Below are 24,990 nucleotides of genomic sequence, written 5' to 3' on the forward strand. Positions count from 1 at the left end.
TGCACTGAGCCAGCTTCTCTGTCACAGTTAACTGAATATCTGGGCTCACTCCTACCTTTGCTCTACCAGCAGTCTACTCTCAACACAGGAACAAAGCCTTTGTTTTAAAACACAGTACATATCACATGATTCCTCTGCTCAGAGCTGAACTGCTTCTCATTTTTTTAAAGAACTAGCTCTTTTTTTTAAATTTTATTTTATTTTTTTATTTTTGGCTGTGCTGAGTCTTTGCTGCTGTGCAGACTTTTCTCTAGTTGCAGCGCACAGGCTTCTTACTGCTGTGGCTTCTCTTGTTGTAGAGCATGGGCTCTAGGGCCCTTAGCTTCAGTCATTGTGGTTCCCAGGCTCTATAGCACAGGCTCAGTAGTTGTGGCACACTGGCTTAGTTGCTCCACATCTTCCCAGATAAAGGATCGAACCTGTGTCTCCTGCATTGGCAGGCAGATTCTTTGCCACCGAACCACTTGGGAAGCCCCCACTCCCCATTCTGTACAAAAGTCTTTACAACAGTCTTGCAGAAACTCGTCCTGGTATCTCTCCTACCTAGTCCCCTGCTACTCTCCTCCTTGCCCACTCCTCGCTGTTCTTATATGCACCAGGCATATTTCCAGTTTACCACTTTTACACTGACTCCTCCCTCTGTCTGGAGCGTTCTTCTCCCGGGCAGCTGCATGGCCAACTCTTTCATCTGCTTCGAGTCTTTGCTCAATGCACTTAAAATTTCAGTCTACCTCTTTCAGCTCCTGGCGTGCTCAGTCCTCTTTATCCTGTTCAATATGTTCTATTTTCCATAGCATGTCTCACCTTCTAACATACTATTCAATATTTATTTGGATGATTATTTAAATAGGTCTGTTTGTCTCTGCCTCTGCTAAACTGTGAGCCTCCACAAAGATGGACATCAGTTTTTTCACTGCTCTATTCCACCAAATGCCTAAACCAGTGCCTGGCATACAGTAGGTGTTCAATAACTCTTGGTTAAATGAGTGAATGAATGAATAGATTTGTAATTCACAAGTAGTAATTCTGTATGCAGAAAAAGTAGTGTATGTCATGAGGGAAAAAGAAGTGAAAGGAGTTCCCATGTGTGCTGTCTGAGCTCGTCAATTCCCTCATGAGGTGAAATTGACTCATTCATGTACAGCAAAGTCTGACTTCACCTGCATGCCCTACCCCCCCCCACCCCCTGCCCCAGGGAAAATGTGACCAACATCATCAGGATGAGTTAGCAAAGCTGTGTGGCTGGAGTTGTAATTTGATTTTGTATAGACTGTAGGTTGATCTCATGTAGTCATAAGAAACTCTGATTCACTCATAGTAATTGAATAAAGAAATGCAGTCATTTGCAAATAGAAGTCTGGAGGGTCTGTTTTGTGGGGCAGTTTCTCTGCAGTATGTTTTATAAGGTCAGTTCTTATTGTTGATCATGTGTTTTCTACTTAACTCAGCTTCTGAATTCCTGGTTCCCAAAGGTGTATGTATGAGTGCTTTTAAAATTGCTTTTATTGATTCATGCAGACAATGAGGTACAAGAAAACCTTGGAGGAAAGCTGAAACTTCATGTAAACTTACTGCAACATGAATGCAGAGACCATGCTTCTAGATCTTTCCTGTGAAAGCTGTATCGGAGTAGAAAGTATGGAGTGTGTCCTGGTGTAGAGATACTCTGCTGTGAGAGTAGTGAATTTAAATCAATCTTGTTAGTTTGAGATGTGAATTTTCAAAATAAATACGAAAAATCAATGATACCTTCTTGCATGGAAATTGAAAAAAAAAATTTTTTCAGGGATCGTATGATTTAGCTGCTTTTTGTTGAGTATTCAAGGTTTTTTTTTTAATGTGGACCATTTTAAAAGCCCTTATTGAATTTGTTACAATATTGCTTCTGTTTTATGTTTTGGTGTTTTGGTTGCGAGGCATATGCAATCTTAGTTCCCTAACCAGGGATCAAACCCCTATCCCTCCTCATTGGAAAGCAAAGTCTTAGCCACTAGACCGAGGAGGAAGTCCCTGATACACTGACTTTAATCAGTATTTGTGAACTCGGAGGCTCGAACACCCACTTTCTTTATGACTCCTCTTAGTATAATACCACCTCTGTTTGATTCTACCCGAAAGATTTATTTTCAATGTTGTTTTGATGTAAGATGCGTATTGATTTTTTATTTCTTAGTCACTAGTGTGAAGACTCGTATCACTGAGCTCCTTGGATAAGATTAGGGAACAAGATCAATTATGAACTGAGTCAGCATATTCTTCTACTACACATCAAGAGTGATGATTTTATCTGACTAGTGAGCTAACCAGTTAGCCTGCCACAGTTTCCTGGGTGCTGCCGGCAGAAGATAGGAGAGTCCTGGATCAGGAATGAAAGAGAATTTATCATTCATAGAAAGAGCAGTAGCCAGAAGATCAGCATACTTGCCCCTCTTCCCCACATCCCAATTCCCCTAGAGCACTGTGGACCTCTGTCCTCATATATAGATGCTGTGGCTTAAATTTCACTCCTTTACTGTGGTGGTTACAGGTTTTGGCAGCTGATAATTTGGTTTGGGTTTGAATGACTAATATTGTATCATAGATCAGAAAAAAAAATTTTTGTCAAGTATCTATTCTGATTCTTCACTTTCAACCTGTGTTTGTCAATCCAAATTTTATGATTAAAAAAAACTTATAAACAAGGACTTCTCTGGTGGTCCAGTGGTTAAGACACTGCAGTTCCAAATCAAGGGGACACAGGTTTAATCCCTGGTCGGGGAACCAGGTCCCCACATGCTGTGCAGCAAGGCATAAATAAATAAAAAATGTAATTAATAATTTAAATTAGTAATAATAAACACATTTTATCATAAGGAGAACGTGTTCATTTATACATATTCTTCAGATAAGAGAGAGAGAGGGGGAGAGTCACTGAAGCCAGGCATTTGTGCTGAAGAGAGAAGGTGAGAATGAGTAAAACTTGGCTTCCCCAGTTAGCTCCGCCACCCAGCAATTGGAATACAGTGTTCTGGTTACTTTTACGTTAAGCCCAGACCCTGATCTATTTTCAGCTCTGCTTTGGTGCCCAGTCCCATCTTCCTCCATCTGCTCAGAGCTCCCTTTCCCCTCCGTGAACTAGCAAGGAAGCACGTTGAGTTCTCTCCAGAAAGGGCCTTGGGAGTGCATCAAAGGGATCAGTCCCTCTTTTCAGTGTGATATTCAGACCTCAAATTCTGCCTTCAGGGTCCCCCAAAGAAAGTTCGGCTCTTTCTAGGAAGAGCTATGGAATCTGGGAAAAGTGTGCCTCAAATTCAAGGTAGCTGGAGGGCTACACCCGAGAAAGACTGCCTGTGGGGACCCTGGTTCCTGACTGACTCCAGGAAGTGATGTTTCTCATCTTCCCGTTCCCTCTTGGAGAGCTGTCCAAACTTGCCTCCCTCTGCTTCCTAGCCAAGATTTCACTGGGAAATCAGTCTCTATGTATTTAACACTTCCTCTCAGCACATTGTACTCTGGGAACCTACAGATTTATAACCTCGGACAGCCCTCTGGAATAATTAGGCTTAGCAGGTTTTCAAAGGACCACAACCAGCTTTCCAGCCTCCTGTTACTTCTTAGGCGAGAGGTAAGAGGTTGGTTCTGTGTGTTAGACAGGGTGGATCTTCGCAGCTATTTTCGCTCTAGAAATCTCAGACCCTGATAGAATAACTTGTCTATAAACATCTCCTTGTAGTCAGTGTTTAGTCTCCTGCTTTCTGTACTGGAGACCTGACATACTCCGATGAAGCAAGAATATATGGTTTGGTGAAAAGTTCCAGAATCCTTTTTTGTGTTCTCTGAGTTATACAGACCATTGTAGTATAGGCCAGGGCCCTGCAATGAAAATCTAAGTTCCTCTGAGTTATAACGCACATGTGTGCCCCTGGTTTAGCCTGGCGGCAGACTTCTGTAGTCTCACACTATGTACCAGACATCAGTGATCAGTGGCTGGAGGCCCAGGATGATTTCCAGGGGCACTTGGAGATCGCTCCTTCCAAGAGATTTGGCAAAACAGCCTCAAATATCAAAAGTGTACAGCTTCCTCTGGCCTTCTTTTGATAGAATTAAGGCATGAGTTAATGATGGGTGTCTTTGGCCTTCCAGCATCTCTCCTATCTTTGCCCCCTTATCTCCTGCCCCATATCCATCTTGATCTTCAAACTCCAGGAAGCTTTATCCCTTTAGCTCCTCCAAGCATCTATCTCACCTGCCAATCACTTCTCAGGCTCCCACCCCTGCAGAGCCCAGACTTTAGAATTATGACAGCATTAAGAAACAGAGAAGGTACTCAAACTTTCATTTGGATAAAGCACTTTTTGAGGGAAAGGGTGAGGAAGGGATCTAGTCAGACAGGGTGCTTGCAAAGGCCAAGTTGGAGAAACACAACACATTCCAGAGGGAGCGTTCTAGGCTAGAACTCAGTCCCTTATTTCTGGCCTTTTCTCGTTTGTCTTAAGGCCAGCCTGGGATGGTCAAAATAAAATAAATTTTAATTGAATGAATAATTTTATAAGCCAGAGGACAGTTTCAGATTTTTGAAATAAGTCAAAAAATAATCATATGGTATAGAGAAGCTACCATATGGTGGAAGGCTAATTTTACCTGTTTTAATGACGAGGAGACCTTCTGTTTTTCTAAGTCATGTGATTATATTTTGTGTCTGGTTTCTCTAATGTTGACTTTGAAGTTTACAGATTCTAATGGTGGGTAAAAATTCTACTGAACAGAAAGGGGATTTGAAAGTATGAATTAGCCAGGCAGGTGTAGGAAAAGTTAGGCAAGTCATTTGAATACTTGATGGAGAGGGGATGCGGTGGCATTACCTTTAAGGTGATTCAGAGAATTGTAAGAAAATTGCCCACTGCCTAAGAGTCTCTTTTTCACTAACTTTCTACAGTGTCTGTAATTCATGCATTACAGTTTGCCTTCGGGATGACCTTAGAAAATGCAGTGTCCAGGAAGGAATAAAGTAACCTGTCATATAGTTCCCTGAAGGTGTCAGGGTCTTATTTATTGTTAGGAAGCCAGGAAAGGACTGGGAGATAGTGCCAAACTAAGGATAAACTCCTCTTGCTTTGTAATTCTGCTGAATGTGGATCCTGCACAAGGAATAAAATAGTATCAGCCTTGGAAAAGTCTGAGGTTCTTGGAGTGCCCATGAGAGCAGAGATGGGAAAGATGTTGAAAATCTTATACTCTGAATCAGTGGACCAGCCTTCTTGGTACTAAATAGAAGGTCTCTGTGGACAATCCATCAAGTTGTTCAGAGTTCTAATACAAAAAGTAGAGTCTCAAAAGGAATTTGAGAGAAATTGCCTCTCCCAGTGAAATCTTTTTCACGTTGATGGTAAATGTCCTGGAGGCCTAGGGCGACTTGGACATAAAGGGACTGTTTTCTGTTTTTCTAGGTTTTTGTTTTATATTTGACACTGGGATAGCTTGCTCTTCTATTCCTAGAACTCTTCCCAGAAAACCAGCAATCAGTTAGAACATGAAAGCAACTTAGAGATGATCCATTTTAACACCTTCACTTTGCAGATGAGGAAGCTGAAGCCCAGGGATGGTACTGATTTAAGAAGCAGAACTGCACAGAGGACGTGCATGGTTGGGAAGCAGACAGACCTGGGTCTATCAGTTGGCAGTTGTGCAAACTTGGGCAGGTTAATATTTCTGAGCCTTGATTTCTTCTTCTGTAAGAGAGTTCTTAAGGAGCATCCACTCAAAGAAAAAAATTCAAAACTTGGCCGATATTATTATATTTGTTATTGGTTTTTTTAAAAATTGAGATGTAATTCACATGACATAAAATTCACCATTTTAAAATGTACAGTTTAGTGGATATATTCACCATGTTGTGCAGTTACCACCACTGTCTAATTCTAAAACATTTTTATCACCTCCCTACAAAAAACCTGTACTATTAGTGTCAGTCTCAATGTTCCTTTCTTTCCTAATCCCCAGCTCCTGGAAACCCCTATTCTGCTTTCTATCTCAATGGATCTCCCTATTCTGGACATGTCCAATAATGGAATGATACATATCCCTTTGTGGCCTGGCATCTTTCAGTTAGCATAATGCTGCAAGCTTCCTCCATGTTGTAGCATGAACTTCATTCCTTTTTATTGCTGAATAGTATTATTCCACTGTACAGAGGTATCATATTTTGTCTCTCCATTCATCTGTCAATGAAAATTTGGTGTAATTACCATTGTTTTACATGGTTGGGCCAAAGCTATAATGAAAACTTGGGTGTCTAACTCTCAACCTGGTCCTGTTTTTACTACTCCATCCAGTTTTTCATAATATCTGAACATATATATTGGATTAATAGTAGTGGTTTGCTCAAAGGAAACCCTTATAGCCTCCTAATTACTGTTATGATTTTATACCTTTCAAAGATTTTATCCAGTATGGAAAAAAGTACACAATTCAAACAATGAAATCTAAACATTGTAGAAAAATGGTGCTGGAACCAGGGTTCATTTTCTAGACCCTAGAAAGGTCTAGAAATGCCTAGAAATGCCTTTCATGTCACTGTATTTCATGGAACAACTTGGGGTCTGTACAGGATCTTGTATCTACCTGATTTTTGTGTGTAAGTTCATTGCCATGGTTTACAGCCCAGGATCAAAGAAAGTTTTTCACTAGCTTTGGCTGATATTTGAGGACTCTTCTCTCTTGCTCATTTTACTTCAAGGCAAAAATTCAGAATTGTTCTCTTCTTTGATTAGACAGTCACTGTCGTTGCAATACCCTGACCTTTATATATGGGGAATATATGCCTTTGGCTCGGAACTTAACTACATTTCAAACATGGCTGGTCATCTCTCCTTATGACCTAGTCCTTTTCTCACACACTGACTGCCGCAGCTTTCAGGTCTGGTATTTAGGCACGGAGGGAGAGAGGCTGGTTTGGTATACTGGAAAATTTCTGTTTTCCACTAATTGAAAATGTAGGGAACATAGCCCCTGGCATTCTCTTTGTGGGGCATAAAGAAGGGAAGCAGGTCTGACTCGTTAAGGATTTCGTTGTTGACATTCTTTGCTTGGGAGCCAGTGATGTGTAGAATGTGGCAAGATTTCAGTGGTTGAAGGCATTTCCCTGGGTTCATCTAGGGTTTGTGCTGCCTTATCTCTGGTGGCATGAGTGGGGGGTCCAGCCCAGCCTGGCTTCCTGACTTTAAGCAAGTGTTTTCTTTAGTGAAACTTTAATGATTTGGTCCTGGATGCTGGTAATTACTCATCTCACTTGATGTTTTACTGTTATTCTCTAAGATCTGGAGGAGTCATTGTGTGTCAGGCTCCACATGCGTTAGCTCATATGATTTCCTGCTTCTAAATGTTTGACGGCCCTCAGATACATGTGAAAACCATTGAGCCTGGCCCTTATCTTCCTCAAGCTTAACACCCCTCCTTCCTCCCACTATTCCTGGTTGCCATGGTTTCCAGCAGCCATGTTCATCCCGTTTGCCCTGTGTCTGCATGTTTTCCACTTTGTTAGTATTCCTCTTCATGTGATGCCCAGACTGGAAGTGAGACTTCACGTGTTCTATGAACAGCCAAACTAGAACCATTACCAAGAAATGAACCTGGTCCTCATTTCATGCCACACACATTGGCTGGTGCTTCTCTCTTGGCTGCATCTTAATACAGCCCTTCCACCCTGCCCAACTCAGGATCTTTTTTTTCACCTTAACTCATGTGAGGCAGAGTTCCTCTTGTGCTGGTTGTTTTTTTCTTTTTTTCCTCAGTTTGACTTTCCAATCTGTGGCTTTTTTTATTTTATTGGAATATAGTTGATTTACAATATTGTGTTGATTTTCTGCTATACATCAAACTGACTCAATTATTTTATATATTTATATATATATTTATATATATATATTCTTTTTTGTACTCTTTTCCATTATGGTTTATCATAGGATATTGACTATCATTCCCTATGCTATACAGTAGGACCTTGTTGCTTTTCCATTCTGTATATAATAGTTCGTATCATGCAGGTGATTTTTTTATCCCAAGGGCTAAAACTATACATTCCCCCCCAGTCTGATTTATACATTTCCCCTGGACACTGGCTATGTTGTCCCATTAAAACAATATGAATGGGAGGCTGACATCATTCTGATCCAACAAGTTGTTGAGCAAAATGGAGAATAATTTAAAAAAAAACACAGTACATTAGGATTGGCTCTGTTAATAGAAAAATCCTTCTCTGAGTATCTTTGTAGGGGACTTTCATGAGTCATTTTCAGTTCATGATGGTTTTTTGGTTTGTTTGGGGATTATGTTTAGCATCAACAATTCAATAGATTGAATGGAGTGTGGAGCCTGTTTAAGAAGCTTAGTGCCTAAATCACTCTGCCAGGCTTTTAGTCACATGGGTCCTGTGTGGGCCATGGATGCGTCGACCCACTGCATTGTTCACGGAGAATGTTTGGAGAGTTTTAACCAGCCCCTCTCTGTCCCTTGCAGTTACCTGGCTGAGCAGTGCTGGAATGGCGGCTTCATCTACCTGATCATGCTACGCCGCTTCAAGCACCAAGTCCATTCTCCTTATAACGGCAACAGTAGCAACAGCTCCGAACCAGGAGAGACACCTACCTTGGAGCTGGGGGACCGAACGGTGAAAAAGGGGAAAAGAGCAAGAAAGTTTGGGGTCATTGCCAGGCCTTCTACCCACAAAGCCACTGAAGAATCCAAAAGCAGCACTGGCTGTGAGTTGGACAACGGCCCCGTGTCTGAGCTGGACAATGGCCTAGACCCTGACCTGGGAAATGGTCATGCTTTAGAGCTAGAAAATGGCCCGGATTTGCTCAAGGAGGTGGCTGGATCCCATCTAGATAGGTCGGAATTGGACAGAGGGACAGAGCCTAGAATTCCAAAGACAGATGCCCCTCTGCCCACAAGCAATGACAAACGCCGCTTCTCAAAATCTGGGAAGACGGACTTCCAGTCCAGCGACTGCCTGGCACGGGTAAGGTTTGCTTTGATGGTAGAACCTGAATTTTCCGTGAAATATTGTTTGCAGTTGTGTTTACGGTTTAGAAAATACACCTAAGATGACCTTGCATTTGGATACCAAAAGATTTATTAAGATAAATGATCAGAGGACATGATAATAACAACAAAAAAATCCAAGTCATTTTATCTCACTTTAAATAAAGAGCTAGTCAAGTGATCCTAAGTGGAAAATTCAAGCCTTCTGTGGTATAATTTGAGTCATATGAGGCCCAGATAAAGTACTTGAACTGCATCATTATTTATCACTGCTGTCACCAGTGGAATTGCCACTGCAGGGCCAAGAATTCCTGGTGGCTGCTGATAGCATAAATATCCAAGCTTCAGTATTACACAGGAAGGATGTCCAACCTGCGGGGAAGCGTCTGCTTTTATTTTTAACACATCAAAACAAGTGACATTTTCAGGGGATTGTGTTACTATATTGCTAAATTCCAGTGAAGTCTGGAAACTTTGTAGAAATCTCTGATACTGTGGTATCCAGCTGTGATGGTCAGAGCTGGTCTTACCTAAAAGCGGTCTCCCGCATTGTAGGCAGACGCTTTTACTGTCTGAGCCACCAGGGAAGTCCCAAAAGCAAAGCAGGTGTGGTCTATTCTGAATGGTAGTAGACACACTTCTAGCCTCAAATGGTCTCCCCCATCATAACCAATACCCTCTTGTTAAGTTACCTTCTGTAGGGTCAGTGTGCTCATTCCAAGAACCCTCTTGGCTAGGTGTGCCTCTGGGTTCCTAAACAAAGCAGTGACTAGTGAGATGGTTCCTGATTGGTTTCTTTTGTGACTCAGGAGATGCCCTCTAAAGGTAAAAGAGGAAGTTAGAAAGATGGAAAATGGGCACAGAGGAAGTATCAAGTTCAGCTTTGCAGTCTAGAAAATGGTACTGTAGGAGTGAATGTAATTTCTAGTAAGGCTAGCTCATGAATATTTCCGCAGCTGTAGCCAATCTGTATAATGAGTTGAGAAGAATCAAAATAACACCTGTCTTAAGGGACTGACTGTATTCCTTCATTTGAAGATCTGGGTGACCTTCATAAAGCCTTACACAGAGAAGGTGTATTTGTAGATGAAATTTACAAACCAGAAAAAAATGTTTCTATTAATGATTTTCTACCAGTTTTATGCCCCTCTTCCCCAAAAGGATTAAGAATAAAAAGATTATAATATACACCTCTCCCCCAAATTAAGGGCAATAGAAATGTTATAATATGTTCCTTATCAATGAATACTATATCTGGATATGATTTTTTTCTTCTGATGATTAGATTGTGAATATGCAGAAAGCTTAAAGTGAAAAAAGTAAGTTGGGCAATATTGGTTCAGTTCGAAGGTTTAAGGTTTAGGGTGGAATCTCATATACAGTCCAAAGAAGTCCTTTGGCCTAAGACAAAGTGAGGATAATGGAATGATTTTCAAAGAAAAAAGTGCCACACCAAACTTTTAAGAGAGTACCATCCTCTGCTCATCCTAATTAAAAGCAGTAACCTAAAATGGGATTTCTGGATTAGACTTTCTTAAGACTGCACATACCAGAATTCCTTTGCCTGGTTTTTACACTCAACATCAAATGTTCCAGAAGATACAAATGAAAGGTGAAAAAAAAACAAATCTTCGTCTATTGTCTTGGAACTTTTTTTTTTTTGAAGCCCCATGCCTATATTAAAAGGAGAAACTTGCCTTCTGGAATTCTTCATAACTGTTCTAAATCTATAGACTGATTATTGACCTTGGGTTGTTTGTTTGGTCTTGGAAAGTCAGAATGAGCACCACACCTTCTCCAGCATGAATATTTCAGTACCCTTTGCAACCCCAGAAGTATCTTCATTAGATGCATTTGCCTGGGATTGATCATGTTGACAAGAAGTGGATCTTCACAGCTTTCCTTTTCATCTTGGTGGCACCCAAACTGGGACCAATAGACCTTAACAGAAGGCTGCTTAGGTTCTTGGGATGGCTAGATGTGTATTTTTATTTCAGGATGAGCCCAAGGTCATGCTAGAATGGAATTTCCAGAAAAACAAAAATTATCTATTTACCTCTAAAGCCTTTGGGAGAAAATTCCACTCTCTTTGAATAATGGGAGATTAGACATGTCAGCGTTGTTCCGTTTCTGCTTTATTAATGATTTAATATAGCTACAGAGACTTCATAAATTACAGACAAGGCTCATGATCATTCAGACCATTTTTATTTGTCAGCTACTTCTTTTTCATAGACTGTTATTTCTTACAAGAAAATAAATCCTCAGACTTTGTTTTTACATTTCTATTCTCCCTTAATGGACCTATAGAAAATATTTCAACAAATATCTCCTTTTAAAGTATGGCTTGTTTCTATAAAATATTAACACATAATGATACACATGCAGACAGATGAATTTTTAAAAATAGAAGATGGGCCCATCTTCTAAAGCCTAGGAATCTCTTAGGATATAGATAAGCAATTTTAGAAATGAATTCAGACTTCCTTATTCTCTTTTCTAGTAAAGCTCATCACTCACCCAAGGTGACATGTACACAGTGTGTATTTTTGTAATGTTGCATGGTAAAAATGAATGCAACCAAACTTAGTCATGTAACAATGAAAAAAAATTCTACCATTTGTCAGTCAGGAGAGCTTATTCACAGCTGGTGTGTGTGTCTCTGGATCCATTTGCGGTCTTAGCCTGGTATCCAAAATCCACCCTGTGCAGTACCAGACCTCTTTCCTGTAAGTGGTTCAGCAGAGACCTCAAAAAGGCTGCCAGAGCTCTAAATCTGCAGGAAAGTGTGTGAAACTCAGGAGGAGAGTCAACACTGAGGACATCTCCTGGGTGGTCCCTGATGTTTGCATCCAGCAGAGGCAGCGGGAGAATGGTCCTCTTTTAGGAAGACCCCACAGTCATGGGGTAAACATACATCCTTCACATGGTAATGTCTCCTAAGTTCACATCTGCCTTCACCTCTCTGCTGAGCCCTCAGCTTTTTACCAGCCATCTACAGGATGTCTCCATCTTTGATATTTCATATCATGCCTGAAACGGTGCATGGCTTTCCTGCACCACCAAGCCCATTCTAACCTTTCGGGTCTTACCATCCACAGAGTTGCCCAAGCCAGAAACCTGAGATTCAGCTAGTGACCACTTGCCCTGGATTGTGCAGAACTTTCCTGGTTTTTCACAGGCAATTCCGTATCCTGGGAAATGCCTTCACCCAGGCAGATTGGGAGAGTTGGCATCGTGGAGTTAGCTGGAATGCTGCCCTGTCTCAAAGAAGGAAATAGAAACCCACTCCAGTTTCTTGCCTGGGAAATCCCATAGACAGAGGAGCCTGGTGGGCCATTGTCCATAGGGTCAGAAAGAGTTGGACACTACTTAGCAACAACAACTACCCTCTCCCTTACACCAAGTCCAGTCAGTCCCTGAACCCAGTCTACTACTGCCCTCTTGGGGATGTCCACCCTCCACTGCTCTGGGCCCCATCCTGAAGCTTTGGTTCAGGGCCAGGCTGCCATCACTTCTCACCTGTGGTCACAGTAATCTACACTGCTCCCGCTTTCATCCCATCATCAACTGTCCCATTGCAATCAGAGGGACTTTTCTAAAGAGCATATCTTACTATGCACACTGCAGCTGAAACCATTCTGTGGTCCATTTGCCTTTGGGGTAATACCCGAACACCTTAGCTTGATATCCCACATAAGGTCCTTCATCACCTGATTGTCACTGCTCTCTTTCTCCCTGATTTGGGCTGAATTAGTTTTTTCAAAATGCCATGCTCACTCTCGTCTCTGAGCCTTTGCCATCTCTTCCCCAGTTCAGTGCATTGCACCTGTAGGTGCTTCATAGATATTTATAATGAAGGCATAGGAGAGCCCCAAGCCTGAGAGACAGGACACCAAGTTCTAGCCCTGGTTCTTCCATCCCCAGCTCTGTGGCCTTCAGGCTGCCATGTCCTTTCTCCGAGCTTGTTTTCTTACCTCCAAGCTGAGCTTTTTGGTCTGTTGATGGAAGGATTTCAACTTTGACATTATGATCACATGTTTCTTCATTTCTTACTGATCATTCTAAGTAAGGGATAAGCAAACAATCTCAAAAATAAGTTTTCAGTTGAAGCCAGAGCATTTACTGCAGTGAAATTCTGGTTGGATGATGTGTCTTCTCACATTTGGGGCAAAGATGCTGTTGTAACATTTTATTTTGGGTTCCAGCAGATGAGGTCATTTAAATGCTGCTGCGGCAACTCCCTTTAATGTACTACCCCTGTTTTTGGTAAATAAATCCCTCTGTTTGCCTTCGTGGAGAGATGCATGTGTGAGCTCACACAGTAATTGGTGGTTTATAGGAAAGGGCAGCACTCTGACATCCATAGCATCCAATTTTGCGTGGTTTGGCTTTTTCTCAACAGACTGACAAAGTCTCACTGCCCTTTCAGCCAACGTAGAAGGAAGCAAAAGCCCAAGCCATCTGTCTAGACAGGGTCTGCTTCAGAACTCCGTCATCTCTACAACTGGATCTGTGTTCACACTCTGAGCATTGGCAAACGTGCAGGTCTCCCATCTGGGCGAGCTTCTTAATGTCAGTCTCGATAACTTTGAAGACCCCTAAGATGATGGTAAACATTCTCTGTTTGTTCATTCAGTGACATTTATGCAGTATTGTGATGTGCTAGGCACTTTTCTAGCTGCTGGAAAATCCATTGGTAAATGAGAGACAAGGTTCCTATCTTGTGGCATTTATCACATATAAGGGGCCACAAGCAATAAATAGATAAACAAAAGCAGAATGTTAGATACTGACCACAAGTACAATAAATGAAACAAAACAGAGTGAAGTAAAAGATGTCCCAGCAGTGACATGGGCAGGGGGCCAATTGATACTGGGTGTCAGCGAAGACCTTAGTAAAGAGGCCATGTTTCAGCTGAAGACTGAGGGTCAGGAGAAGAGCGGCCCGGCAGAATCTGGGAGCAGAATGTTTCTGTGAGAAACTAGCATCTGAAGCTACCATAAGACAGGGATGATAGAATATTCTGGTAGCAGAGACTGCAGCATAATGAGTGATGAGGAGAGGACTAGCAGGTGAGGTGAACAAGGCAAGATTACAAAAGTTCTTGTTTGCCGTTGCAAAGAGTGTGGACCCTATTCTATATCTAGTGGGGAGCTGTCAGAAGGTTTAAGTTAAATGCATCATGATGTCTTTCTTTAAAATTCATCTTAAATGTGTAATGGAGAATAGTGGCTTGTGAGAGGTAAAACTTAAAAATGAAGACCAGATCGGAGACTCTGATAACCCAAGCTAAAAATGCTGGTGGCTGATGAGGATGGTGGCAGAGAAGAGGAGCAGAGGTAGATGGATGTGGATCTGTTTTGCAAATAGACACTTCAGATCTCACTTGTGGTTTAAGTATAGGAAATAGAAGGATGAATCAAAGACAGTCCTCAGGTTTTTGGTTTGCATATCCTCTTAAGCTTGAATCAATGATACTGCTGTTCCCGTTGAGATAACAAAGCCAGAAAGAGAAGAGACTCTACTGGTGTGTATAGTAGATACCTAAGTGGAATTGTAAGAAGACAGTTGGAAATATACTTGATATTATTGTATTTAAGTTGGCCTGTTGGGTTTTGGCTAGTTCCAGGTTTAGACTAATAAACTTTAGACACTGATTTTATTTTTAACTAAACACTGCTTTCATCTGTAGGCAGCTAGATTTAATACGACAGTTATACAATTAAGACGGATAGCATCTGACACTTCCTGTTTCTGACTTCCTTTGTGTTCCTCGGAACCCCTTCATTAGATGATCAAGAAATTCCATGGTGAGGAAACTTGCATGATTTTCTTTGAATTCTCCCCTTTTAGTTCCTACTGTCTGTTATGGCAGGGGAATCATCTTACTGGATAAAAGTGAGAAAGGAGATCTGTTTCTGGGCTAGTATAATTAGGGGCTTTATTATAGATTGGTCATTTCTGCCCTCTGAAGCCTTTTTTTTTTTTTTTAAGATTTTTCTGTGGACCATTCTTTTTATTTAAAATTTTTAATTTATTGTAATTGCTTTACAGTATTGTGTTGGCCTCCACCATAGAACAATGCAAATGAGCCACAAGTACACACAAGTCCCCTCCCTCCTGAACCTCCTCCCCACCCCCCACCCCATCCCAACCTCTTGGTTGTCACAGAGCTCTAGGCTGAGCTCTCTGTGCCCGTGCAGCAGCTTCCCACTGGCTATATATTTTACACATGATAGTACATTTATTTCAGTGCTATTCTCTCTACTCATCCCCCCTCCCCCTCCTCCATGTGGCCAAAATCTGTTTTTTATGTCTGCGTCTCTGTTCCTGCCCTGCAAATAGGTTCATCAGTACCATTTTTGTAGATTCTGTATATATGCGTTAATATATGAAATTTGTTTTTCTGACTTTCTTCACTCTGTATAATAGACTCCAGGTCCATTCACCTCACTAGAGCTGACTCAAATGTGTTCCTTTTTATGACTGAGTAAATACTCCCTTGTATATATGTACCACAACTTCTTTTCCCATTCATCTGCCAGTGGACATGTGGGTTGCTTCTGTGTCCTAGCTGTTGTAAATGATGCTGCTATTAACACTGGGGTACATGTGTCTTTTTCGTTTATGGTTTTCTCAAAGTATATGCCCAGTAGCAGGATTTACTGGGTCATATGGTAGTTTTATTCCTAGTTTTTTTTTAAAGAACCTCCATACTGTTCTCCACGGCGGTTGTATCAATTTGCATTCCCACCAACAGTGCAAGAAGATTCCCTTTTTCTCCACACCCTCTCCAACATTTATTGTTTGTAGATTTTTTGATGATGGCCATTCTGACCGACGTGAATTCTAACTCACTGTAGTTTTGATTTGCATTTCTCTAATAATGAGTGATGTTGAGTATCTTTTCTTGTTTTTTGTTGGCCATCTGTATGTCTCTTTGGAGAAAAGTCTGTTTAGGTCTTCCTCCCACTTTTTGATTGGGTTGTTTATTTTTCTAGTACTGAGAGCTGCTTATGTGTTTTGGAGATTAAGCCTTTGTCAGTTGTTTCATTTGCAATTATTTTTCCCCATTCTAAGGGTTGTCTTTTCATCTTGTTTATAGTTTCCTTTGCTGTGCAAAAGCTTTTAAGTTTAATTAGGTCCCTCTTGTTTATTTTTGTTTTTATTTCCATTGCTCTAAGAGGTGGGTCATAGAGAATCTTGCTGTATTTATGTCAAGGAGTGTACTGCCTATGTTTTCCTCTAAGAGTTTTCTGGCCTTACATTTATGTCTTTAATCCATCTGAGTTCATTTTTGTGTATGTTGTTAGGAGGTGTTCTATTTTCATTCATTTATATGTAGCTGTTCAGTTTTCCCAGCACCACTTATTGAAGAGGCGGTCTTTTCTCCATTGTATATTCCTGCCTCCTATGGCCTGGACCATTCTTAAAATCTTTATTGAATTTGCTACAGTATTGCTTCAGTTTTATGTTTTGGTTTTTTGGCCAAGAGGCATGTTGGATCTTAGCTCCCTGACCAGGAATCAAACCCACATCTCCTGCGTTGGAAGATGAATTCATAGCCACTGGACCTTCAAGGAAGTCCCCCTCTGAAGCCATTTATGTTAGATATGTGGTTTTTGTTTTGCTTTTAACTAGTTGTGTGCATCTTGGGTGGGGGTGTGGAGTGGGTTTGTGGGTGTTCTCAGTGAATACTGTCTTTAACTCCTCTGTCAGGGTAAACATTTAGGCCATCCTTCTTTCCCCATGATCATAGTTCTGCATGTTTCTTGTCACAAGTCCTATTTCTAAAAGCATTTAAGAATTAGAACTGTATCCAGTATTGTCACATCCTCTGTGAACCATACCTAACATCTTCCGTTTAGCCAAAGGATAGTAGGATGGGAGAAAATGATGGTGTAATTAGTCATAGGGATGGATAGGTTTTTACTAATTTGGGCTAAAACTAAAGAGATTTTATTGTATCTGGGCTCTAATAATGGTCCTTGTTGTTCTTGGGAAAGAGTTCCACAGCTTTTCTGTACGGGGGGAGAGAGGAACACTGCCCCATATCTTCAGGACACCAGGAGCCATGGGATATCTTCCAAGGGAAAAAAAAAAAGTCAGGCCACCAACTGTGCTCATTTCTTACCTGCTCTGTGAGGCCCAGGGAGGCAGCCACAGGACTGGCCTGTGTGTAAATGCAGGATGCTCAGCTCCCCAAGACAACAGCTAATCAGCACACTCCTGCATGTGTTCCCTTTGGTTCTCCACCTGGCATACAGTCTCATGTACTGGAAATACTGAAAGTTGCTGTCTCGTGGTAATTCTCAAGGATGGCTTCTTGGAAGGAGTGAAGCTGTGAGAGACTCTGAAGGCAGGAAGGCTGTTCCTGAATGGGAAGGAAAGGTGTTCCAGAGGTCAGAGGCAACAAACCAAAACCCGGGGAGTCCAAAGTGAGACGATGGGATGATGTAGGGCTTGTTGACAAGTTCATGAACTACTGTGGTAAGCCAGTGACTTCTGAAGTTACATTTGGCCAGACAGGCTTCATGGGCCTGTGGTCAGTAGGTGGAGGAGACAGCTGGCATCACCGCGTGTTGCTGGAATTGTGGGGCCCCTGTGAGCCACCCTGGGCTTGGAAAAGAGTAGGACCCAACAAGTCTCTGTCTGCTAATATTTCCCTAGACATTCCTGTTGCTGCACATCAGTGACCATTCCACATCTGTTTTTTTTACTGTTGCATAAAGCTTCATTTTAGTTTCTGACAGTATGCACTTCAGATTTTCTAAATGCCTCACATTTTTTCTCTTTTGCAAATAGCTTGAATGGGCAGGTTGCCTATTTTGGGGGAGATGATGGCTTTGTCTGTATTGGGCCTTAGCAGTTCCATTGGACCTTCGTGGTGGATGGAGAAAGCAGATGGTTTTTGCTTTATAAATTGAGGAATGCACTGGGACCCCTAGCTATATACCTAGAGCTAAAAAGACTTTGGGATGAGCCTAAAGTCAGACTCCCAGATAAACCACTTTGGAAGCTTTTTCTTTCATTTCTCTGATAGCCAAGTGTCTGAGGGAGCTCCAGTGTTTTGCAGTGGATGTATGTTTGTGTCCTTGGAATGGAATACGAAGTTAAATGGAGAATGAACCAAAGCAGTTCAGAGGACTTAGAGACCTTTTTTTGGTTGTTTAGTTGTTCAGTCACGTCCAACATTTTTGTGACCCCATAGACTGTAGCCTGCCAGGCTCCTCTGTCTGCGGGATTCTCCAGGCAAGAATACTGGAGTGGGTTGCCATTTCCTTCTCCAGGGGATCTTCCTGACCCAGGGATTGAACCCGCATCTTCTGCAAGTCTCCTGCATGGCAGGCAGATTCTTAACCACTGAGCCACCAGAGAAGCCCTAGAGACCTCTGTTAGTCTTTAAAAATGATTGATTTTGGGAAATTCCTGGCAGTCCAGTGGTTAAGACTTCATGCATCCAGTGCTGAGGGTGTGGGTTCAATCCCTGGTCAGGGAACCAAGACCCCACATGGCCAAAAAATAAGTGAAATAGAAAGGATAGATCTTTATAGTTGTCGTAGCATTTTTTAATGTTTTTAAAGAGCGTATTGACCAATGTGTGTAGAAGTTGATAACAATTCACCAGTGATTTTCCTATTTTGATTTCTCCAAGATCTCATTCATATGTTGTCAGAAAGTTTAAGATTCAATTCAGTGTGACGTTTTTAACATTTATGCATGTGTAAGTCACGTATGGTTACCGATTAACATTTATTATGTATCTGCTAAATGTCAGGAGCATTGCTGCCTGCTTCCTTTCTCATTTAATCCTAACACCAGACTTGGAAGTTTTAATAATAATCCCCACTTTAAAGGCAGGGAAACTGAAGGGTTTTGGGCGCCGGGGGAAGATGGCGGTTGGAAGAAAAAAAAAAAAATAAAGGCAGGGAAACTGAGGCTTTGAGGCCTCAAGTGATTTTTATAAGTACTAAGTGGTAGAGCTTGGCTCAAACTAGTTGATGTCTCCTGGTTCTGTCTTTCTTTCATCTTCCTCTGTTAATTAGTAGCTGTCGTAAATAAACGGAACCCAGACAGAGCCAGTGTTTGCTCACATACTGGTATCTGGGTTTCAGGCAGAAAAGCTTTACTTAACAGGATCCTGGTCAGAGAATTCACACATCACCTTTGCCGTGCTGTCCAAAGTCATCTCCACTGGCCCCAGGTGGCTCATTCAATTTAATTAAAATGAAATGAAACGTTCAGTGTCTCCGTTGCCACCAGCCACATTTCAGGCATTCAACAGCCACCTGTGGCTGGCGGCTCTCCTGTTAGATGATGCAGACACAGAACACTCCTGCCATCATAGAGAACTGGATTGGGCACACTGGCTGCTCGAGACTTTGGTCCAACCCGTAGCATTCTCTCATCGGTGGTTGTCTGCAGTGTCTGTCAGCAAGCGATGGGACTCGGCCAGACCTCCAGCTACCCCTCCTGTGACAATGGTGCGTGTCTGTCCAGATGCTTCACAGTGTGCTCACTTTTTCTTCCAAGGAGAAAGTTGGCCGGATATGGAAGATGGAGCTGCTTAAAGAATCGGATGGGCTGGGAATTCAGGTTAGTGGAGGCCGAGGATCAAAGCGCTCACCTCACGCTATCGTTGTCACCCAAGTGAAGGAAGGCGGTGCCGCTCACAGGTGACTAGATAACTCTCCCCTTTCTCTGCTTCCTGGTCCTCCCCTCCCCTGCCCCCGGGTGCTGGGGGGGTAGTCAAAGCCCTGTTGATTACAGCTTACAAGGAAGGTGCTGGAGCATGGCAGGAAATCAGGCACGAGTGGTTCTAATTAAATGCCCTTCTGAGCACAGGAAGTGGCTAATTGGTGGGGCCACTGCACGAAGGAGGGATTAGATTTCTTTCTAGTCCAGTTTGAGTGTTAAGTGAATGTTATCCTGATATTGGGGATGCTGGTGACACGTGGTTCCTTATCAAGAGTGTACCACATCGTCACTGTGGCTGACGACTTGGGAGAGTGATGGGGTTTAAACATGACCACAGTTCACCTGCCATGTCATGTCTGTTAAGATGTGATACACACGTAAACACATGTGTCTTTGTCGTGCAGATGTGGAGGGAGAAAAATAAATGTGAAAACCATTCACACTCCAAAGCTACTTTTTTAACCTAAACAGTCACTGAAGTAGGAAGATGGGTGGTGCTTAGGCAGAACACGTCAAAGAAGTCCATGTTGAGTCAGAGGGAGGTAGCTGTCCCCAGATGGAAGGTATACTCCTACTATGTGGCTGATTGCTCCTGTATACATAGGGCATCTACCACTTGCAAAGCACCATAGGGTGTATTCATATTTTGGATGCCCATCTGTATAGAATAGGTGGGTAAAGGTGGAATTTCACTGATGAGGGAGGTGATTCCAGTCTGGAATTAGTATTCAGTCCAGGTATCCTGATGCTAAGAGAGAAATGGCAAACCAAGGCAGTAATGGCCTGCCCAAGACCTTGGGGGCTCTCAAAACATATCTCATTAGGCGAAGTTGAAGGAGCTTGAAGTATTTGGTCTAAAGAATAAAATAGGAGAGGACCAGTACACAGATTATCAAGGTGTTCAATGCTCTTCGGTCCCCTAACTAGAAAGTATGATCCTGTTAGCCCAAGTAGAGAAGAGATTAACTGCAGGTGTGACTTATCTGGGTGGCACTAATTATTGAAGGTTTAAGACCTTAGGTGGTTCGTGTCCAGAAGAGCATCATCACACTTCCCAAAGGATAGATGCTTTAAAGAATTCTCGTCGATAGCCATTTCCCCGTGACTCCTAGGTCTTTGGAAAGTTGGCAATTAGGAAATTCCTGTGCCCAGAGCTGGGCTTACATAGAACTGTTCTTATCCATTTTTCAAGTGAGCCATTTTTTAATCAGTCTCACCATTTTCTTATACCCCAGCCTGTATGTGTGTATGTGTCTGGGTGTTTAATTCACATGTGGGGCATTCTAGTTAATAACTGGAGCTGAGAAAGATGGGATCAAAGAGGAAAATAAGAGGAACGGAGACACGGATGTCTTGATGGTGGTGTGGATAAGTAAACCCAAGGACACTGGCCCAGACCACTATGTTCTCCTGTATTCCTGAATGCCTCTCCTTCGGAGAGCTCACCCTCATGCCTCCTTGAGGTCCCATTGTGCTTATTCTCCATGGTTTCCCTCTTTCTCTTCTCTTTCCATCTCAAGCATCTACTGTGATTCTTAGCATTTCTCTGCTTTAGGGATTTTTGAAGGACAGAAAGCAGAGACTGTCAGTAGTCTCTCATGCCTCCTGTGTTCTGTTAAAGCCTAAATTCATAGAAAGCATGATACATACCCTAGAGGACAGAGAGAGAAAATGGTGAGGGAGAGGAGGAGAGGGAAGTTGGTTAATTCATTGAAAGAAAACAAGAAGGAGAGAGCCTACAGCCTGGAGAGGGAAACACTGGGGTGAATCTGTGAGAGACAAGCGTGAGTCCCACCCATGAATCCTGGGTGCTGATGCAAAGCCTCTAGAGGGGGTGGTGGGACTTGGGTTTTGGGGCTCTCAACTTCACCCAATTTCCCATCTCATATTTAGCAGTGGGGATGAAGAGCTTCTGGCTGCTTTGGGATCCTGGGAGACCAGGCCATTGGAGGCTCAGTTGGCACCCACAGAACTGTTGACCCCCCATGACTAACGAGGCCTGCCTGGTGCTCTGTAACCATCTGTCCCCTGGACCTCTGTAGGGCAGGCAGACCCCGTGGTGACTGGACCTCCTGCCAACCCAGTAGGAAGGAAGCTCCAAGTCCTTCACTTAATTTAAAGGAAACAAAGAGAACACATTTGCATGCCTGTGATGTACACCAGGTCTGTTCCCTGCAACAGCAGTAACTTAGGCAGTTTCTTTGTTCATTTTTCTGTTCATCCCTCTGCTTATGGAGCTTGGCGGCAGAGACACGAGGAAGGAGGCAGTTTGAGAATTGACCCTCAAGGCCCCGTGACTCTTGGGCGTGGGGGTTACAGACGCATGAGGTGCAGGGTCTCAGGTGCCACAGAGGAAATCCGGGCAACAGTGTGTCATCTGGGGAGAGAGAGGGACGTGGGTTAGGGAAGGATTCCTGGTGAGCTTCGGATACCTTCATTCTTCTGGGGCTCAGCTCAGAGACTCAGCTGATGACTCAGTCACAAGGGCAGGGTGGCAGGTAGGATTGAGAAAAGGAAGAGTTAACTATCCTAAAGCTTTGGGGTCTTGATTCCTCTCCATCATGTCTCCACCTGGATGGGAGGTGTTTCATTGACATTGATGTAGGATGTGGTGGTAACTTAATGATCGTGCCTGTAACTAAGGGACCATCTGAAATCGCGAAGCTCCTAGCTCGGCTAACTGGGTATCTGGACCCTGACAGAAGGATGAAGCAGTCCCACCCCCGCCGTCCCCATCGTCCCTACTACTCTGTAGCCCATTTTGGACTGTCTCCTTCTGACAACCCTCCCCAACTCCAAGAAGATGGCCCTTCTCAAGCCTAGAACATCTTGACGAGGGATTTTCTTTTTTCCCGTCTCCATTTCCTCAGGGATGGCAGACTGTCCTTAGGAGATGAGCTGCTGGTAATCAATGGTCACTTACTAGTCGGGCTCTCCCACGAGGAAGCTGTGGCCATTCTTCGCTCAGCCACTGGAGTGGTTCAGCTGGTGGTGGCCAGCAAGGTAGGTGGATTTGTTTGTTTTGTAAAATATTTTGAGCGGCAGTGGTAGATTTGGTTATGAGCTCTCCTCATGAACCCCCTCACCCCCACCCCCTAACACATGCATACTCACCTTTGCTTAGGCCAGTCAAATAGCCATGATCCTGCACTGTAAGCCCACAAGGGGCCCTGAGCTTAAAGGCATTTAATCATCTTGCCATCCTTTAAGAGTCTTTATAGGTATATCTGGGCTTCCCTGGTAGCTCAGCTGGTAAAGATTCCGCCTGCAATGCTGGAGACCTAGGTTTGATCCCTGGGTTGGGAAGATCCCCTGGAGAAGGGAACGGTTACCCACTCCAGAACTCTGGCCTGGAGAATTCCATGGACTGGGATGCAAAGAGTTGGATGTGACTGAGCGACTTTCACGATAGGTTTATCTAGGGGATTAAAAAGCATTGAAAGGACTAAGGAAAAGGGATGAATGGGAGAAAGGACAGGATAGAGAGACTAGCAACTGGAGCAAGGGAAAACCAAGGAGGAGATGTGGAAGCAGGGGCGGGAGGGAGGTGATACACCTCTGGAGATGCGCATCTTCCAGGACCTGCAGGAAGGAAGTTGGGGCGGCATGGGCAGGCTGCAGGCCCGGGCTGTGACCCCCAGCAGCACAGAGCATCGGTGCTGAAGGGAGCCTTGTGAACCTTGCTTGTCCAGCTACACCCCCTCCCATCCTCCTCCGTTTTACAAATGACCTGGCGAGACAGAGCTTCCAAGGGGGCCTTGATGCAGCTGACAGTGCCGGGACCCTGGCTCTTGCTATGAGGGTGAGTCTGGCTGTGACCTCTGTCTGGCTGCCCCCTCTTCTTCACAAGGCCTCAGGCTGGGGCTCCTTTCACACACACCCCCTCCACCCACCAGAGCATGTGAAACTAGTGCTGAGGTCTGGGACCCACATCTGCTCTCTCCCCGGGGTCTCGCCAGCCTAGAGCGCTGCGGAGAGGCAGTGGGACACCACGGTTGCGGGACAAGGGGAGGAACAGGGCTGTCTGGGTCTGCTCCGTTGTCTGATGAGATGGTGACATCCAGGGGAGAGCTCTCAGGACTCGGGGGCTAGTGCAGTGGGGACACAGGGCTTCGTTCCAGTTCATCCCAGGTCCAGCTCAGGGGAGCACTGGTGTGAGCCACCCTGTCCTTAACCCTTCCCAGCCATAGCTCTCGCCAGGATGGCTGATTTCCCCCAATTATCCTTGATGTTACTTTTGAACCCTACATCCACAGGTTTTTATATATTTTCCTTCTTAGATTGCACAGTCTACTGCCTGTTTTGTGTGCTCAATCATGTCTAACTCTTTGCGACCCCATGAACTGTAGCCTGCCAGGCTCCCCCCATCCATGAGATTTCTCAGGCAAGAATACTGAAGTGGGTTACCGTTTCCTCCTCCAGGGGATCTTTCCAGCCGTGTCTCTTGTGTCTCCTGCATTGGCAGGCAGGTTCTTTACCACTAGCACCTCCTGGGTTTAATAAATAGGTGGGTATTTTGAGTCATCTGAAAAATCTACTTTTCCCCTTTATGCTTCGCTGGTGGCTCAGTTGGTAAAGAATCCACCTGCAATGTGGGAGACCTGGGTTTGATTCCTGGGTTGGGAAGATCCCCTGGAGAAGGCAACAGTTACCGACTCCAGTATTCTAGCCTGGAGAATTCCATGGACTGGATAGTTCATGGGGCCGCAAAGAGTCAGACATGACTGAGCGACTTTCACTTTCTCCTTTATACCATGTACCCCAAATCCTGCTTCCAACCAGAATTCAGAGCTTGGCAAAGACTGAAGCCCTGGAGGCAGGAATTGAGACCTTTCCATTCATACACCCCATCTTCGCCTCCCAGAGATGACGTGGGCATCCCCTTCCTAGGGGAGGGGCAGGGATGCTCTCAGTCAGCCTGGTGAATCCCACAAGGAGGGAAATGCTGAGACAAATTCCTCCTTTGACCAGATGTGGTGGGAATTTGAAAAGCATTATTAGTTCTTAAACACACACATCCCACCTCCCCAAGCTTGCAGCTTAACCACGCAGGGGTCTCTGCACAGGCATTAAAGCATGTCCACCAAACCTTTATTTCTGGGCTGACTTCTTTCTCCTGCTAGTTTGGAGAGTGGGAAAGAAATCTCTTCTATGCCAGTCATTATACATAAATTGACACAAAGAAAATATAAAAACAAAAAACGACCCCTCATGAGTAAAACTGGTAATTCAGTGGTGCATGTGAGATTTTTGAAAACAGACATCACTCA

General features: G+C 43.5%; 1 protein-coding gene across 1 annotated transcript in view; it reads left to right on the forward strand.

Annotated features, from left to right (window-relative positions):
• The window catches only part of PDZD2 (PDZ domain containing 2), a 410,014-nt gene that overhangs the window by 299,345 nt on the left and 85,679 nt on the right, over window positions 1–24,990 (forward strand). Inside the window, exons 4-6 of the mRNA XM_081521413.1 lie at window positions 8,494–8,995; window positions 19,556–19,698; window positions 22,591–22,723. Coding sequence (XP_081377539.1) covers window positions 8,494–8,995; window positions 19,556–19,698; window positions 22,591–22,723 — 778 coding nt within the window. The remainder of the gene's footprint in view (window positions 1–8,493; window positions 8,996–19,555; window positions 19,699–22,590; window positions 22,724–24,990) is intronic.

This window comes from Giraffa tippelskirchi, chromosome 8, assembly GCF_054371585.1.
Source record: "Giraffa tippelskirchi isolate mGirTip1 chromosome 8, T2T-mGirTip1v1.2.pri, whole genome shotgun sequence".
Taxonomy (NCBI): domain Eukaryota; kingdom Metazoa; phylum Chordata; class Mammalia; order Artiodactyla; family Giraffidae; genus Giraffa; species Giraffa tippelskirchi.